Below are 20,466 nucleotides of genomic sequence, written 5' to 3'. Positions count from 1 at the left end.
CTGAGACTAGGACGTCCACTTACACGTGTGGATTGTAAGTTCTCTATACCTGTTTGAGCAATAGTCAGAGTCAACAGCATCCTGATCGAAATATGACTGTTTCATGAACTAGTAATAGAGTTTACTCAAGACGTGATACAGTGGTCCATGTGATTTGCTTCGTATCTAGGCAGCGTACTTACTTTTACAGAGTCTGTGTTAGATTGTAAATTTGTTTTATACAACTATTTGTTTCGCCCAAAATATTTATAAAATATTATCTTCTTACATCCGTATCATGTAACTAAACAATTTTCAAAATTTTGGAAATTGTAGAAGATGACTTTTGAACGTTTTTCACCAAGGAACCCATTAGATAGTGAGAAATGGAGTAACTGCAGCATGTAGAGGTATTTTACCGCGTTTCTCTTTGATAGCTACATCTCCATCTATTGATGCCGTGTTACTCATACTGTTGGAGGGATTTAATCGCAAAGAAAGATGTAAACACACAGCTAGTATGCCGGAGTAACTGTTCTGAGGTCTGCTTACTGTGCTTTAGACGCAATCTGTACGGACATACATACAGATCGTCTTCAACTGGTTTGATAACAACCCGTCGACATGGAAAGTAAGTAACTCATCTGTTCATGAAATTACATATCCTCATCCAAACTCAGCCCGACTCTATTCTTATCCAGTTAGAGCCGCTTGCGGTGGCAGAGGTAGTGATCCGTTTATTAAATTAAGTCGCCTGCACAATTTAATCTTGTGCTCTTCCTTCAGTACTGTATATACATAACAAATAAAATTGTTTTATGTGCAACCCTTCCTGGTGACACAATTTTAACGATCAACAGTGTAGAAAGCTTCAAAAATTCACTAAATTCGAACGTTAAAGCCCAAATCAGATCGTACGAAAATATACCAAGTATAAGGGCAGTTTATGGAGTAAATTCCATTGCCTTATTATCTAATGGAATAAAAACGCATACTTTGCCAATAACATACACAGTCATGTCCTATCACATACCATATGGGCTAGGCGACACAGCACAGTGATTAAGATACTGGCCTCACAGTCATTTGGAGCGGTATTCAAGTCGCCATGTTGCATGGAGATTTAAGTCTTCCACCATTTCTCGAAATAGCTTCAGCCAAATACCGACATAGTTTCGATGAATGAACCACCATGCCGCTTTCATTCACCTGTAAACTTTGGAAATTTGTGGCAAGGTCTTACGGGACCAAACTGCTGAGGTCATCGGTCCCTATGCTTACGCGCTACTAAATCTAACTTTACCAACTTACGCTAAGGACAACACACACACCCATGCCCAAGGGAGGACTCGAACCTCCGACGGGGGGATCGGCGTGGACCGTAACAAGGCGCTTCAGACCACGTGGCTACCCCGCGCGGCCATTCACCTGTCTTGGCTAGTCCCTCCTTTTGTTTCGTCTGCAATAGCATCGTCGTTACCTGAATGTTAAACTTGACAGTTCATACCTCCCAGGTCTGTGTGCATCCCTAAAAAGGTACACATGTCACTGCGGGATGTCATCCTCATAGACAGCAGCTGTCATAGTTCTCCTAGCTCTAACACTCTGCCCTCAACGAGGACATTAACATCGCAATTTCGATCCCTTTCCATAAAATAGACATGTGTTGTAACTTGCCCTTGGTGTGCACCAGATTAATAAACGGTGTCGACTATCCTCCAAGCAATATTGGTCAATGGGGGACATTCACCTTGGCTTCCACCTGACCTGTGGTAATAGTGGAAGGCACGATGACTGCTGTGGACTACGAGAAAGTTACTGCAAAACATCCGTGTCGCTTCATGCTTGATGTTTTCCCCGGGCGACATAGGTATCTTCCAGCAGAAAGGCCGGAATCGTGCTTCAGTGGTTTGAGGTGCACGATATTCAACTCACTATGATGTCTTAGCCACCAAATTCGCTTGATCTAAACCCGAATAAACGCTTCTGAAACGCTATCTGGCGCCAGCTCACCAGTCACCGACCAGTAGTTTATGGGAATTGCATGACATAGCAAGTCATGACCGTGGTATCACATACCTACTAAGAACTGGCCGAATCCATTCCACGCAGAACCGCTGCTTGTATTACGTTCCAAATGTGAACGAAGAAGCTATTTGAGTGGTGATCATAATGGTTTGGCTTTTCAGTGAATGTACGCTGTGAAATCCTGCGTCTCTACCTTGTAATAGTGTGTGCTAAACGCAAGCAACACGAAATCAGAAATATCATACTAAAGATATTTGCTCGTACAGACTGTTGCAGGCGCCGTAAGCAGACTCGTATTGGTATGCCACAGATGTCACACGTTTCTTCCGTCTTTTATCGCTAAGATTTAGTCTGCTCATTGTTGCCATGACGAACTTTTTTAATCGCTTCTCGAAGATTTCTTAACTTAAACATGTTTAAGACCAGCTGGTTGCAAACTTAAAAATGTTTTATCTGAAACAGGTAGCTACACTTTCCATCTACTTCTCCACATAGTCGCATTCAGACTGAGACATTTGTCGTGGCATTGTAGCATCTTTCCAGTAACTTTGTAATAGAATGCAGCTGGCTGTACTTTGCGCCAATTCTCTAGAGTGATCTGCAGCCTGCTGTCTGTGCTAAAATGTTGTCTTCATAGTCAGCGGTTCATGTGAGCAGAGATGAAAATCAGAGAGAGCCAAGTCCTGCCAGTATGGTGGGTGATCGAACACTTCCCATCTAAAAATCTGTAGAAGCGTCCTCATTGCCCCTGCAGTGTGCGGCTCAGAATTGTCATGAAGAAGGAGATGCATGATAATTACGTTGTGTGGGCTGCATGGAATCAGGCGAAATTCTCACACGCACTCATACACACATCAAAAAAAGTTTTGCATCACCTCGGTTCCGAGAGTTCCGGAACCTGTACAAAAAATTGGAATAGAGATCAACATAAACATCATTTCCGCTCTTTTTATTGCTCATGAAAACCACACATTGCATGTTGTACCACCATACAGCGAGACCTTCAGAGGTGGTGGACCAGATTGCTGTACACACTGGTACCTCTAATACACAGTAATACGTCATCCCGCATTGATGAATGCCTGTATTCGCTGTGGCATGCTGTCCACAAGTTCATCAAGGCACTGTTGGTCCAGATTGTCCCACTCCTCAACGACGATTCGGCGTAGATCTCTCCGAGTGGGTCACGTCATCCATAAACAGTCCTTTTCAATCTGGCCCAGGCATGTTCGATAGGGTTCATGCCTGGAGAAAATGCTGGCCACCCTAGTCGAGCGATGTCGTTATCCTGAAGGAAGTCATTCACAAGATGTGCACGATGGGGGCACGAGTTGTCACCCATGGCGACGAATGCCTCGCCAATATGCTGCCGATATGGTTGCACTATCGGCCAAAGGATGACATTCAAGTATCGTACAGCCGCTACGGCGCCTTCCATGACCACCAGCGGCGTACATCGGCCCCACATAATGCCACCCCAAAACATCAGGGAACCTCCACCTTGCTGCACTCGCTGGACAGTTTGTCTAAGGCGTTCAGCCTGACAGACTTGCCTCCAAACACGTCTCCGACGATTGTCTGGTTGAAGGCATATGCGACACTCATCGGTGAGCAGAACATGATGCCAATCCTGAGCGGTCCATTCGGCATGTTGTTGGGCCCCTCTATACCGTGCTGCATGGTGTTGTGGTAGCAAAGATGGACCTCGCCATGGACGTCGGGAGTGAAGTTCCACTTCATGCAGCCTATTGCGCACTGTTTGAGTTGTAACACAACCTCCTCTGGCTGCACGAAAAGCATTATTGTACATGGTGGCGTTTCTGTCAGGGTTCCTCCGAGCCGTAATTCGTAGATAGCGGTCATCCATTGCAGTAGTAGCCCTTGGGAGGCCTGAGCGAGGCATGTCATCTGTATCTCCTCCATGTCCGAACAACATCGCTTTGGTTCACTTCGAGACGCCTGGACACTTCCCTTGTTGAGAGCCCTTCCTGGCACAGGGCGACAATCCGGACGCGATCGAACCGTGGTATTGTCCGTCTAGGCATGGTTGAACTACAGACAACACGAGCCGTGTACTACCTCCTTGGTGGAATGACTGGTACTGATCTGCTGTTGGACCCCCTCCGTCTAATAGGTGCTGCTCATTCATGGTTATAGCTTTCGTCGGTTTTAGTTAAATCTCTGAACAGTCAATGGGACTCTGTCTTTGATACAATATCCACAGTCAACGTCTATCTTCACGAGCTCTGGGAACCGGGGTGAGGTAAAACTTGTTCTGATGTGCGTACTTGTTTGGATACCTGATTTTCTAGGCATTATTACGTGCACAATGTAAGCTCGGAACTGCAAAGAGCGATGTGACGCGATCTATGCGCATACTAGAGACGTTGTCCACCACATCTATGCAAACTTTCATCGGAGTTTCACTTTAGTTTCCATTTTGCTATCTATTGGACCTTTCTTTGCGAATAGTCCTCGTATATCCTTTCTAGATTCCCAAAAAAAGACAGGAATCGGCAACGTGATGCGATTATAGCGATAATCGTCACCAAAGGAAACCGTTTTATCAAGGAGACTAGGGGATTGTGTATTGGTAAACAGTAGACTATTATTTGTAAGACGAGCTGATTAGAGCTGTGGTCAAAGGTCAAATCTATCGTCAATCACGACGTTTGTAACAGGTATATTCTTCCAGAATCTGAGCTCCTTTATTTCCTTCGCAAACTGCTCCACAACTTGCCGACGTTTGAATTAATTATGGCCCTGACATAAGGCAACTGTTGAGCCTGGAATTTAATATAAAGAAACTAACTGAAAATGTGCGGTTTCCCATTCTTCCTCGCTGTCGATTTTAACAGACAACAGGAAAGTTGTTTATTTATGGCTTATCGGCTCGTTGAAGTTTTCAACAGTAATTTTGTGTAGTCTCAATTTTATTTCAGCAGAAAAATGATTAAAAAGTTTTGTTATGGTCCATTTCGTTCACCTTTTTCTAAGTGCTACGTAATGTAACACCTTGTTCGCTCTCTTTAAGATTTCTGTAGACTTGTCCGCTCTCTTTAAGATTTCTGTACACGCAGCTTTCACTTCAAACTATTATTTTTCATTTGCAGATGCCTCGGAATCTTCTGATGACGACGTTGTTCCACTCAATGGTAAGTACCATTTAGCTTCGTGCGCTATTAGTTCAGCATATGTCCTACCGTAAGAAAAACATTTATTCAATGAGGGAAAAAAAATACACACAGAAATAGTACACAGTGGAATGCCCAGGTGCAACAGTAAGACGGTTCTCAAAACGAAATAGAAAGAGTCCATAAGTACGTCGTTTGATAGTCCTGTTGAACGTACTATGACTCTGCAGGCCAAAAATTAACGAGGTGGAATGTTAGGTGCAACTGTTAGGTAGTTGTCGGAACAAAATGGAAATAAGCCGTGACTTCGACTGAATAAATTACTATCACAGTAAATAAAGTTCATGAGATTGACTCAAACCGTACACCAAGGACGTTGCTTTTATTGCCGGACAATCAGAGTAAGCAATACATGTGCCCTTGTTCTTTTTACGTGCAAATATTCCCCTGGCAGAGAGGGCTGTAACGTTAGGCGACGATAGAACAGTTACTCAGGTACACTAGCTATGTGTTTACATCTTTCTTCGCGATTAAATCCTTCCACCTTTGTGAATAACACAGCATCAATGGATACTAAGTAGGAGCCAGGCTACTCCTAAGAAAAAAACGCGGCCTTCACATTTCTCTTGTTAGTGGCGGTGCATTACATAGGTCATTTCCACGTATTGTCCTCAGAATGTTGCTTCATTTTAGGCAATAAAAGCTTACCTCCAACGGATTTAGGCGATGTGTATTAGACTTATTTACAAAGGACAACTGTTAGGTGAAATACCCCATACCTCAGAAGCTGGATTCATTAATTTACGAAGAGTCTCACAAATTTATTATGTCTGAGACTAGGACGTCCACTTACATGTGTGGATTGTAAGTTCTCTATACCTGTTTGAGCAATAGTCAGAGTCAACAGCATCCTGATCGAAATATGACTGTTTCATGAACTAGTAATAGAGTTTACCCAAGACGCGATGCAGTGTTCCAAGTGATTTGCTTCGTATCTTAGGCAACGTACTTAGTTTTACAGAGTCTGTGTTAGATTGTAAATTTGTTTTATACAACTATTTGTTTCGCCCAAAATATTTATAAAATATTATCTTCTGACATCCGTATCATGTAACTAAACAATTTTCAAAATTTTGGAAATTGTAGAAGATGACTTTTGAACGTTTTTCACCAAGGAACCCATTAGATAGTGAGAAATGGAGTAACTGCAGCATGTAGAGGTATTTTACCGCGTTTCTCTTTGATAGCTACATCTCCATCTATTGATGCCGTGTTACTCATATCCTTCATACGGAGGCATATAGATAATCGTTTTTCCCTTGCTTTGTTTGCTAGTGGAACAGGAAAGGAAATGACCAGTAGTGGTATATGATACCCTCAACCCCACATCATATGGTGGCCTGCAGAGTATGTTTGTGCACCTCCTTTTACTTGGCTTCGTGAAGCAACTCAATGTGGCATGGACTCAGCAAGTCATTGGAAGTCCCCTGCAGAAATACTGAGCCATGTTGCCTCTACAGCCATCTACAATTGTGAAATTGTTGCTGATGCAGGATTTTGTGGATGAACTGACCACTCAATTATGTCCCATAAATGTTCAATGAGATTCATATTGGGGAATGTGAGTGGCCATATCATTCGCTCAAATCCAGTCTTATAAAAGTTTCCACACACACACACACACACACACACACACACACACACACACACACACACACACACACACGTTTCCAACAAACACAGAGTTCAGATGTAATAATTGGCATTCTTTAAACTGCATAACCAACTTTTGTAATAATTTGAAATTTTGTGAGATATACCACCAGCCTTAATTTTGCAAAATGAAAACTTTCATTCCAACACAATTTAAAAACTTTCATGCCGCATCCATCCATGGGTAATGAAGCTGGTTTCTGAAATGCTATTTTTAGAGAATAGGTTATACACATTTTGGTGTTGGAGTATTTTCACCATACTCAATTAAAATATTTAAACAATTATTATTAACCAAATGGTTTGACTTTGTTTTATTTAATGTTTGAAATTATTATTTTATGTTTCAAATTCCTTCTTTATTTTTGTTTTTTAGTTTACCTTTTCACATATGTGATATGTGTATTTTGTTAATTGAAAATAATAAGTATTTAATTGTTATCATACAAAAACATTAAAATATACATAATGTGTATGGGAATGCTTAAAACATATCTTTTTTTACACCACACACGTAAAGTGAATGACATTTCTTCACATGTGGGACAACAAAATATAAAACGAAATTCAGCAGGGTTCTCAAATTGTTGCAGCAGATCTTCTAACTATCTTAAATTGTATGAGGCACATTTCAGTACATTAGAAAACCTCAGCAAGGAGACTATTATCTACTAGTGTCTGCAGCTTGATTACCATATTTCATGGACTATAAGATGCTGTGGACTATAAGACACACCTTAATTTTTAAACAGTTTATTTAGATAAACAACATTTTTGCCATTTTTGTTATTAGATAGCAAAGGCAGACGAAGAAAGATTCTTAGTTTATAAAACTGTAACCTTTAAAATCGTCATCTTTTAGTTTTGGCTGTTTTGCATTCAGTCCTCTTTTTTCCAGTTCTTCTTTACCAGCCCACAAATTGCAAATCATTTTCTCTGTCAGTGGAGGACCAAAATGCCAGTCAACTGCTATGTTTCCATGTTATTCTGTGTATGCTGTTACTTTCAAATTATAGTCCACATCATATTAATACCTTTTATTTTTTCCTTTAAGAAACTAGCTACTAAAAAAAACATCGTACAATTGCCCATAACACACATCACTTTATAGTTCACAGGCACTGCAGACTGCAACGACACATCACGAGTTTGGCAGTGTCCTGTGTTTGTGATGGTGGGGTGGGGGACAGACAGTGTTAGTAAGCTTGTGAATCCTCATGACTCACGTTAGTTGCAGTGGTGCACTGCTGCTGACAGTTGAATCTAATGTTGCCAGATAGAGATAAGTTTCTAATGGCATTGAATATATATCAATTTTTAATACTGGAGGGAATTTTAAATCAAACACTGGACATCTTTATATTAATTTTGAGCATAAGATTCAAGTGCACATTATCATCATCATCATTCAGCAGAACTCGATCTGAAAATTCTTCAAATATTGTAAGCTGTATGTGGCAGTACCTGTTCTGTTGAGCCTTTTGGGATCACCAGATGAAGAAGTTCTTTTTCCTTAGGTACAATGCTCAAAATGGTTCTTTTGCACTGACCACCCCAAGAATCTAACAATAATACTGATTTTTCTCTTGCTCTGGTAAAGAAAACTTACGTCAAATGTATTTTGACATGGTTAGGCATTATTTTATCAGATTTTGATGCTGTTACAAGAACATTTGCAGCTTCAAAAGGAGATTCTTGAATCATCAATCTACACTCTGCATTAGTTTCTCTTAAAACTGTGAAAATGGGGTCAGCAATCTGCCACCAGCAGAGATTGTGGGCTGAGTAACTGGGAGCCTGGCAGTTACTTGCACAACACACATGCAGTACAGAAATCAAATGCTACTTGAATCTCTTACTGTAGCTGGTTCTTCCTTTGCTTTGCATACTTTTTTTCATCCTGGATGAATGTACTGAGAGTCTATTTGGCTGCACTTCTCATTCCTTTTAAAACATATCTATTGCTGTGATACATCTAGGATGGTGCCTAATGATATACTGATTTAGTCCCTTAGACTAATCGGTTCTATTATTCATAAGTGACTACTGTCAGCTCCTCCTTTCCTAACTGTTCTTCCTAAAACATCCTAAATACATTCTGTGAGTCAAGCAGCCTTTGTATACCTTTTGCCAGTTTCCTGTTGAGAATAATGGAATTATAACACATCATCAGCCCAGTTTACTTCCTGTAGGTATCAAAAACAGCATGCAATGGTTGTCCCCCATTGAACATCAGATAGGGTAAAATTAAGTACAGTATTAACTATGCTCGGTGATTTGATGACTTCAAACCTGACAACATGTTAAAAGTTAATTTTAAGCATTCTGGCATTATTCAGAATGTTTTGAGATACACCATGGATTTAAAGTGCCACACTGTGATGTTTTCTGATCATTTCCATAGATCATCTTCTTATGACTAGTATGGAATTATTGCTTTACACAAGTGATTATAATTTCTTGTTAATGTTCTGAAGGTGCCCTAGCTACTTTTGATCTGAATTACTGTTTTTTCCAGAGTCATCTGATGATGAGAGAAGTGAAAATAATGGAGAGCAAGCAGACAATAATGCTGAAGTGAACAATTTTGAAGAAATAATAATAAATGACAATGATGAAGATGCCGAAGAGCAACAGAACATTATTTATGATGATGTAGGTGTCAACCAGCCAGAGAACATTGTTCAAGATTATGTGGATGTAAATCAGCAACAGGATTATGTTGATAATAACCAAGGCATAAACCAGGAGGAGTACTTTGTTAATCAAGATATAAACGAAGACCAAATGCATGCAAACTGGAATGGTAAGTGCTTGGGATATCATCACTAACTGTTATTTAATGACTGTGTTGTCACAAACTGTTTTTAGGGTTTAATTCTTCCCATTACGTTGACTCATTGTTTTGGGGGAGGGGACCAAATAGGGAGGTCATCAGTCCCATCTAATTATGTAATTCTTCCTATTATGATATGAGAAATGGAGTAGACTGACATTATTTATCATTTGTTGAGAAACTCCTACACTGCCACTTCAAAGCAGCTTCATTTCAAACTTACTGATTGTCTTGGAAGTGTGTTATTCAGTTTTATTCCCAGGTCATAGCCACAGCAGTCTGCCCCTTTCATGTTATGTCTTAGCAGGCTCCTTGTGTTAAAATATGTGTATCCTCTTTTTACATCATTTGCTGCATGTATTTTAAAATTAGTTGCACAATTTAGGAAATTTATAGTGATAGTAATATGAGAAATATCTTTTACTTGAACTTCCATAGCTAATTATAACTGAAATTGCATAGAATCCTTACTACCTTTTAATTAAATAATGGGTTCTCTGTAATATGTTTGGTTACAGATCATCTTCATACATTGATTCTTAAGTAAGTGCCTGAGCAAGTGGTTTAGTGATGTAGGCATCTGAGTTTTATTTGGGAGGAGCTGAGTTCAAATCTACATCTGGCATGCAGCCTACTTTTTTATGTTTTCTCTACATCACTTACATGTGTGCAGATAACAGCACCTGACAGGATGCACAACCATCTAGAAAATTATTATTTTACTGCACCAAAATGTTGTCGAGTGAAGTAAGCCACACAACCTATTTGTTTGATGAGAAGATTACGTTTGCAGACTGGTCGACTTTTCAGCTTTGAGCAGTACGTTACTATTTGCATGGGGAGGAACAGACTGACAGTTAGAGAAGGAAATAGCAAATGACTGTGAGAGGGGCAGGAGTAGATGGACAGAGAGTGAGGAATGGAGTGTGTGGACAGAGAGAGGGGGTATGAGATGAACAGAGAGGTGGGAGGAGGAGATCGACAGAGAGAGGGGGAAGGAGATGGACTAATATAATTGAATAAACACATACTCAGCAACACCAGATACTCAGCTAGTATTTCTAAAAATGATACTTCTACCTACAAGTATGTTTCATTGAATGAATGCATCCTTAAAATATTATTCAAGTTACTGCCACAAATGCACCACACCCACTTCCCATTTGCCTATCCTTTTGGCATACATATAAATTTACCCTGAAATAAATAGATGATGTCTCAAGAACTTGAAAGTGAGATTTTATTTTAATCAACCTTGCCATAACATATCTGTAAAAATGAGGTGCATCACAAGTCACACATAAATGTTTCTAGGTGGCTTGGATATGATTTCAAAAGAAAATAACTATATTTTTCAGAGCAAGATCAGTACATGGAAGAAGACATTGGAGAAATACCACCTCATGATGAGGAAATGTTTGAAGAGGCAGATGAGGACTCAGATGATGGTAAGAACTATCATACACTACTGCTGACTAAATTTCTTTCTTCGTCTCCTGGATCTTAATTGTGAGAAAGTAACTGTATCATAGAAAGCAACTTACAGTTAACCAGCATTTTCACTACATTAATTTACAATCTAAATGTATATTAAAACTTTTTAAGTAATAAATGATTATCTAGAATGATACATGATTGATAAAACTTGTGCACAGTTGTATTAAATTTTATTTTCCTATGAAAGGAGAGCACAATCAGGTTTCAGGACAACAGTCAGAGATTCTCTGATGCACCCCAAAATTATAACAAAATGTGATGACTGTGAATATTGTTGAACTGTAAGAAATTCTATAGAACTTATAGTAAAATTGTAAAGAGAATACCATAATATGTACAACATATTAATATGAGTAAAATAAAATGGGTAATATAGTTATTCTCTGGTACATGGCGTGCAAGCAGGAAATTCTTAGACTTTGGTAATGTATATGGTCATCAAATGTAGTTGTACTTTTTCGGATGCTTGTGATGATAAATCTTTGTTCCTGAAATCCAGTTTTGCCTCCTTTTAACAGACAATAAAATTAAATACAACTGCATGTGGATGTTATCAATCATGAATGACCTATACAACAGTTGTGGATGTCCTGCCAAGAGAAACATGTGTATAAAATTGTAGTTCTTCATGCAAATATATCTCACTGCAATAGCCATAACAATGTAAACATTGTGTAACTAAATTCACTGTGATATAATGTAACATTAAACTGACTAGCATTTTCACCAGCAGAAGAAAAAGTTTCCAGCAAACCTAATTTTAACAACTTCATTTACAGTCTCTTTCCACACTTCTTTATGATTTATGAATTTGATACTTCTTGTTGATGAAAAATTCAGTTACTGCTTTTGTACGTGCTGACTGTTCAGGAACAGATATTCTGAAAAGTTTGAAGATGACTTGTGAAGTGAAGTGCTATGTGAATGAATGAATGAATGAATGAATGAATGAAGGTGACTTTCCTTGTTGAAAGCCCACAGCAAATGCACAAGAAATGCACAGAACTGTAATAAAATTACTTCCTACATAGTTTTACCACAGTTACTGAACTGTACTGTAAAATTTTCTACTACATGAAACTTTCAAATGGGTTATCATTGTAACCAGACATTCTCCAAGGATCAACATTACTATATTACACAGCCACCTAACCATTTAAGTGTTCTATGAAATTTGAGACACAACCCAATTTCTTCATTCTTTACAGCAGTGGTTCCTAAATAAAACTAATGTTACATCATAATACATAAGAATAAATAAGGTGCATAACACAATAAAACATCACAATTAATACACTCTAAGACAAAAAAATGACACACCAAGAAGGAATTACCTAAATGAGACAAAAGTCAGTAGATGCGATGTACATGTACAGACAAACAAATGATCAGAACTTCAGAAAAATGGATGGATTATTCAAGAGAAAGAACTTCACAAATTGAGCAAGCCAGTAACGTACTGGTCCACCTCTGTCCATTATGCAAACAGTTAATTGACTTGGTGTTGATTGATAGAGTTGTTGGATGTCCTCCTAGGGTATATCATGCCAAATTCTGCCCACTTTGCATGTCGAGTTGTTAAAATCCCGAGATGCTTGGAGGGCTCTGCCTATAATTTTCCAAATGTCCTCAATTGGGGAGAGATCTGGTGACCTTGCTGGCCAAGGTATGGTTTGGTGAGCATGAAAATAAACTTTAGAAACTCTCACCATGTATGATCAGACATTATCTTGCTACATTGTAAGCCCAGGATGGCTTGCCATGAAGGGCAACAAAACAGAGCATAGAATATCACTAACTTAAGATTATGGTGCCATGGATGACAACCAAAGGATCCTGCTATGAAGAGGAATGGCCCCCAGATCTTCACTCCTGGTTGTAAGGCAGTATGGCAGGTGACAATCAGGTTGGTATCCTACTGCTGTCGAGGACACCACCAGACATGTCTTTGTCCTGGAATCTCATTGACTGGAGTATAATTGTCTTCAGTGATGAGTCCCACTTCGAACTGATTCCTTATGACCAGTGAAGATGCATTTGGAGATGCCCCGAACAGCGGTGGGATATCAATGTGACTGTTGCCCACCCCCCTTATGGCCTGAAAACCACAGGTGATGGTCTGGTTTGCCATTTATTTTCATAGCAGGACCTGTCTGGTTGTCATCCATAGCACCCTTACAACACAGCAGTATATCAGTGATATTCATTGCCATTCACCATAAGCCATCCTGGGTTACATTTCAACAAGATAATACCCACACACACACTGAAAGAGTTTCTACTGCTTCTATTCATGCTTGCCAAACCTTACCTTGGCCAGAAAGGTCACCACATCTCTCTCCAGTTAAGAATATTTGGGGCATTATGGACAGGGCTCTCCAACCAGCTCAAGATTTTGACAATGTAATATGCCATTTGGGCAGGATTCAGCACTATATCCCTAAGGATGATATCCAACAACTTTGTCAATCAATGTCAAGCTGAATAACTGCTTGTGTAAAGCCTGGAGGTGAACCGACACTGTATTGACTTGCTGAATTTATGAAGCTCTTTCTTGTGAATAAATCATCTAATTTTTGTGAAATCGCAATTTTTTGTTTGTCTGTACATGTACTTCACACCTACTGATTTATGTACAATTTAGATAACTCCTTCATGGTTGATTTCCTTTTTTTTCCTTTCTTCTTCTTTTTTTATCTTAAGAGTTTTTACATGTACACTACAAGCCATTAAATTTAAAATATCATATTAAAAAAACAGTGTATCTTTTACAATGGAAGTAATTCATATTTATGCTTGCTCTAATGGGACATCCAGTTACATAATAAATCTACAACCATGTACACTCGTTTAAGCTAAAAAAAAGTTGCTAACTGAATAGAATGAATTTTACAACAGCTAAATTTTCAATTTTCCCTTTAACTTTAGTTTTTCAGGAGAGAAACTTTTGATGCATGTAGGTAGAGCATTGAAAACTTTTAAGCCTGAATAATGCACTCCTTTCTGTGCAACAGCTAAGTTTGTCTGGTTACTATGTAATACCTGTTTTGACCTCATATTCTGACAATGATATGCAGTATTAGATTTGAAATCAGAGTGAAATATACAAGAGGGAAGATACACAGAGATGTCCATTATGAAAAGATACAGTTTCCAGAACATGTTCCCGAAAGAGTATTTCGTGTGATGACTATTCACAGTGCATGTGTGTGTGGTGAGCACAAGACACTGCCAGTATTTCTCTAGCTCAACCTTTAGTTCTCATAATATATGTAGAGATAATCCACTGCTGACTTAGGCTAGTACTAATTACCACTGACACTTTTATTTCTTCATTTACTGTGATACTTCATATTTTCTGTGTATAATACTAATAAAGGCTGTGTTTGAAAGGAATAGGCCATTTACCTGTACTAAATTTCATCCTTTCATTTTGCTCACTGGCAACAACAGTAGAGTAACAAATGAAGCCATTTCAGCCACCGGCACTGCACAGTTATAGTTCAAGCACATTATCAACAAGTCATGAAGTAAAGTCACCAGTGAGAGTGAATGGTGATAGCTTTTGCAACTAGGTGCCAACAATGCTATGTGATTTATTTACATGGAGGTTTCCACTAATTCCTTTCTAGTCTGCAGCTACTTGGTACACACTGCTATTGGACTGTGAAAACAATGTAGAGGAATTGGTGAAACACAGCACTGACAGATTGGTCAGATTAAATTATGATCTCGATACCCATTCAAAAAAAAAAGGAAAGTTTGCAGTTTTCCTTTGTCTTTGGTAAATTTCCTATTTAGGAGCTTCGTATTCACACTCATGTACAGATTAATTATGCTATGCAGAAATATTTGAGCCTAATATTCACAAATTGGAACTTTTTAATCAATTTTGGTCATGAACATGTAAGTTTCTAAAGTAGTGTGTACCATCTGCCCATTATTGAACTTATTTAAATGTAACAACCTTTTTTTTTATTTTTTTTATTAGTCCTATATATTTGATTTCATAGAGAGAAACCTGATTATTCTGTTAGCAATGATTGAAAACCTATTGTTGTATATTCTCTGTTTAAAGATGAACATGATGTTTGAAGATGCAAGGGTAAATCAGATGTAACTTCTTTGATTTCACTAATGTTCGTGTCTGGGAGCTTTTCTTTCCTCACTTGCCGATATTACTGGAGTATAGTAAATGCCAAAAGGACTAAGTTAGTGGTGGTTATTATTAGTAAATGCAACCTCTTGCAGGCTAGATAACATCATTCCAAAACAGATGGTAGGCTACGTGCTACACTGAGAGCATAGAGATAGAAGATATCACCTTATGGTAGGCAGTGATGTCATGAACTCATGCTATTCTATCTGGCTCTTTCTGTTGTAAGTCTGCTTCTTCAACAACAGAATTTATTAAGCACAACTTGTTTACCATTAAGTCACAGAAATTAATAGTTACTGACACTTCTGAAAAAAACACAGAACAAAAGACTTCAGGATATGGATACATTATGATCAGTATAATATGTTGAATATTTGTTGAATAACTCACATGTCTGTGGTGAATGACACTGTTTGTAGTTTCAACTAGGAAGCAGTTGGATAAGAACCATGCCCACAGTACATCCACATGCAATCAGTTTGTTCACTGAAAATACTGTGTTTGGTTGAATAGTTATCAAGTACAGCCCCAAATTAGGCAGACAGACAAATCCAGAAGCTAGTCAAATGTTATAAGCATTTAATAACTAAGTGCAAATCACAGTCCAAGAGAAAGCCATGTAGCACAGGGCTGTCATCAACAGATTCATTGGAGCTCTCTGTAAACATCAACTGGATGACAAGTGAGACTGTGGTGGTACATGGCAGCCCTTGAATCTTCCACAGGAGTTTTGACGTGGGACCTAGTGCTGGAAGATACACTGATCAGCCACAACTTTATGACCAGTGACCTACGATCAATATAAGCCCATCCAAGTGATATTAGCATCAGATGGCAAGGAATGACTGCTAGTTAGGCACATGCATGGTGCATGTAGTATCAGTGAGTGTACTGTGCGCATGTGGAATGGGGAAGGTGTATGATCTATCTAAGCCTGACTGAGGGCAGATTGTGATGGCCTGGAGGCTTGGCATGAGCATTTTGGAACCTGCACAACTTGTCGGGCATCTGAGACATGCTGTGATAAGTTTCTTCAACACATGAAAAAACCAAGGTGAAACCACATCCAAACGTCATGGGGTTGGACAACCACCCCTCACTACAGTTGTTGGAAATCGTAGTGTGGGTAAACTGGTAAAACAGGACAGGTGTTGAACTGTGGTGGAACTAATATCAGATATCAATTCTGGATAGAATAAAAGTATGTCTGAACACACAGTGCACTGAACACTCCTAATAATGGGCTAAACACCCATGCATGTGCCAATGTTTACACCATGAAATTGGCAACTACAATTGAAACGGGCATGTGTCCTTCAGCACTGGACATTGATGAAGCAGTTTCAGAGTGTTGCATGGTCTGGTGAATCCTGATACCCTCTGCATTATGCCGATGGGAGTGTGTGAATCTGTCTTCTTGCAGGGGAACAGCTCCTTGACACCTGTGCTGCAGGTCAGAGACAAGCTGTCAGTGGCAACATTATGCTCGGGGATCATTGAAGTGGGCATCCATGGGTCCAGTGGGGCTAGCGAAAGGCACCGTGACAGCCTAGGAGTATCATACACTAGTTGCAGACCCCATAGACCCTTCATGACATTCATGTTTCCTGATGGCAGTGGCATTTTTCAACTAGATAATGTGCCATGTCACAAGGCCAGGAGTGTGATGGCGTGGTTTGAGGAACATAGTGGTGAGTTCCAGCTGATATGGTGGCATCCCTACTCAACAGATCTGAAGCTCATTGATCATGTCTGGGATGTGACTGAACATGCCATCAGAGCTCGTCGCACCCCTCCCCAGAATTTACAGGAAATTGGTGACTTGTGTGTGCAGTTTTGGTGCTTGCTCCCTCCAGCGACCCACCAAGGCCTTACTGCTTTCATGCCATGATGCATTACTGCTGTTATCCAGGCTAAAGGTGGAGATACTGGCTATTATGTTGGTGGTCATAACGTTCTGCCTGATCAGTGTATATCCTCCTGTGCCATGCCTAGCGATCTCTGTAAATGTATGCAGAATTATGTGACTGTTCCATTGATATGTCCATCAGAAGTACAAGATCCCTCCTCAGTTGAACCAGTTCATAGAATCAGAAACATTCTGGCCAGTGTGTGGGAAGATTAGGTGACATGGCATGACCTACTGTGAAGGCTGGTGTCTGGCTTTGGACTGTGGGTGGTACAGGGATCATTTGTGCGAATAATATCTTCAGTTCTTTATTGACAACAGCAACACCCAAACATGTACAATAGTAGTGTGCTGAGCACCGGCATTACACAAGGAAAAGAGACAGTTAACTGCAGAATACAAGTCCAGTTTGAGTCTGATCACATGCAATGTTTCTCCTATAATTGTATAACCCTCCAAGTCGGTAAGCTGAACCTTCACCTGGCACAGCTGATGCACAAGAGAGCGGTAGCATGCTGCTGGGAGGAGACATCCCCTTATTGCCTTCTCATGTGTGTTGTCGAATACAAATGTTGCAGTCATGGTTGTGGCATATGTGAGCATGTCACCACATTCCTGTGCTTCTCTGGGAAGCTGGCACGGCAGGTGTCAGTGAAAGAAGGCAGAGAACCAACTGCGTGGGGCTGACGGCAACAAGTTAGCATGGCCGAGGAGACCATGAGGGCTGCATTGGTTACCTGGTGGCCATGGCCCTGGGTCAGCAACAGCTGAAGGTTTATGGTGTTCTTCTGCATTGGTTCCTTGGCACCGGCTTGAGGCGGGATGGTCAGCTGTCTCTGGGCCAGCAGGGCATACAGCCAGAAGTGGTCCATATGATAGTAAGCATGCATCTTGACATCACCATTTTTCAAAAGCACGTCAGTGAGATGCACACCCATGGCACCAGAGCCCTGGGATGGGGTGACAGCTGCATAACAGCTCCTTCCTGGTGGCTGCTGCAGCTGTGGGCAAGGTCCCCACTGAGGGCACTGCTGGTTCTGATAGTGGGAGATGGGCACTCCACTGGCATCAACTGTGAACATCCACTGACTACACATTGTACACACCATTGTCAGTACCCATCCAGGCCACAGACTGATAGTGTGCACCTGGACAGGGTCTCCTGGAGCATAACATGAAGGACATGAATGCATCTGACATGAATGCCTCTTAGGTCTTGGCACAGACAGGGCAGATAAAGCACATCCACGGCTGACATCTGTGGAGGATTGCCACTCTGCCAAGGCCATTCAGTGGGTTGGTGCTGTAGGTGCTGAGAAACAGAGGCAATGCCAAGTCTGCTGACAATCCTGACAAGCAAGCACTTATTTAACTGAGTCTTAAACGTGTCCACCATATGCTCCATCTCCCCATTTGACTGCAGGTGAAATGGAGCAGAAGTAAGGTGGGTAATACCACTGCAGGTGGAGGAAGACTGAAACAAAGCCACAGTGAACTATTTGTCATAATCAGGGACAATCATCTGTGGCAGCCCTTTGTTCATGAAAACCTGGGTAAGAGCCAGCACAGTAACTTCTGCGATGGTGGAGTGAGTGCGTGTGAAACACGGATAGTTGAACAGTGTCTCAGCTACTACCAATCACATGGAGGGTCATGCAAAGTCAATGTGGATGTTGTCCTACGGCTGACTGGGTATGGGCCATGGGAGCATAACTCTGTGTTGGTGCCACCTGCTATTTGGCGCACTGCATACAGTCACAAATAACCTCCACAACTACTTCTGAATAAATACCAGAATTGCTCAGGCCAACCATTCCTTACAAACTAAGACACCTGACAGAGCAAAGGATCCCAACAGCTGGACTGGGCTGTAACCTCAACTTCGTTGAAGAACAGATTGGGTCCAATGGCCAAGCGTGACAATGTGTTCACATCTGCATGCTGCACTATCAGTCTGTAGGAATCCCATAGTGATACACTCTCAGGAACATAGACCTACGCTGGAGTCATTGCACAGTCCTGTCAGGAAGCTGCTAATGTGGGCCAAAAAGTGCCACAAGCACTCATTGGTGATGAGTTTTGTTGCCTTAGAAGAATACTTGGAACTTTTGGACTGCATACACAATGGCCAAAACCTCCTTTTCAATTTGAGAATAATTGCACTGTGTGGCTGTCAATGTCTTGGAGGCATACGTGGTAGGCTGTTTGGAACTTTCTGCAGTTTTGTGAGCCAAGACAGCCCCAATCCACTATGGAGAGGTGTCTGCAGCAAGGACTAGCTGTTTACCTGTCTAAAAGTGCTGAGGTATAGCAGTGACTTGATGCAGGTGAACAGTCTGTCAGTCGGCTGACCGAACAAAGGATACAACTTTTGTACTCAAGTTGTTGAGTGGATGAATGATACCCACTTTTTTAGGGAGACATTTGAAATAATAACTGGCTTGACCCAGAAATGACTGGAATTCCTTCAGGTTCCATGGTGGAGTTAGGTTTACCATTGCTGCCACGTGCTGTACCACAGGTTTGACAATGCCCTTGGAAAGAAGGTGGCCCAGATATTTGATTTCCATCTGAAAAAACTTCAAATTCTGCATATAACACGTAAGGTCCACCCCTCGAAGTTTTGTGAATAGGATATGCAGGTTAGTGAGATGTTTCTGCAATGAGGGATTGGTGAGAGTGATGTCATCAAGACAATTTGCACAGCACAGCACATCCCACATTAACTGTTCGAAAAATCTCTGAAAAGTAGTTGAGGTGCTGATGATTCTGAAAGGCCGGAACATCCATTGGTATAACTCGAGGGAGTGTTAATGACCATAATTTTTTTAAAGGAAGATTCAAGACAAAGCTGCAGATACACATCTGCTAAGTCAATTTTCAGAAAACACTCGCTGCCAACCAACTTCGTGAGAATTTTGTTGGTACATGGGATGGGGTATCAATTGACTATCAGCTAGGTGTTAATGAAAGATTTAAAATCCCCACAGAAATGAAGTGCCTTCATAATCTTAAGAGTAACCACCAGAGGCATAACCACCCATTGGCTAGAAGGAACTGGTTCAGTGAGGCCCAGATGTTGTAAGCTGTCTATTTCATCCTTGATAGCCTGTCACAGAGCAAATGGGATAGGACAAACATGACAAAACTTGGGAATGGTTGTAGGTTTAAGGGTGTTGTGAGCCTCACAGTCTTTTGTAGCACCCAGTCC

General features: G+C 40.6%; 1 protein-coding gene across 1 annotated transcript in view; it reads left to right on the top strand.

Moving 5' to 3' along the window:
* LOC126184786 (protein PFC0760c-like) overlaps nucleotides 1-20,466 on the top strand; it is a 298,617-nt gene that overhangs the window by 232,284 nt on the left and 45,867 nt on the right. Inside the window, exons 11-12 of the mRNA XM_049927357.1 lie at nucleotides 9,373-9,660; nucleotides 11,049-11,138. Of these exons, the coding sequence (XP_049783314.1) occupies nucleotides 9,373-9,660; nucleotides 11,049-11,138 (378 nt within the window). The remainder of the gene's footprint in view (nucleotides 1-9,372; nucleotides 9,661-11,048; nucleotides 11,139-20,466) is intronic.

Source organism: Schistocerca cancellata, chromosome 4 (genome assembly GCF_023864275.1).
Source record: "Schistocerca cancellata isolate TAMUIC-IGC-003103 chromosome 4, iqSchCanc2.1, whole genome shotgun sequence".
In the NCBI taxonomy this organism is placed as follows: Eukaryota; Metazoa; Arthropoda; class Insecta; order Orthoptera; family Acrididae; genus Schistocerca; species Schistocerca cancellata.
The sequence above is the reverse complement of the archived record's forward strand: the minus strand, read 5'-3'. Positions and strand labels throughout refer to the sequence as shown.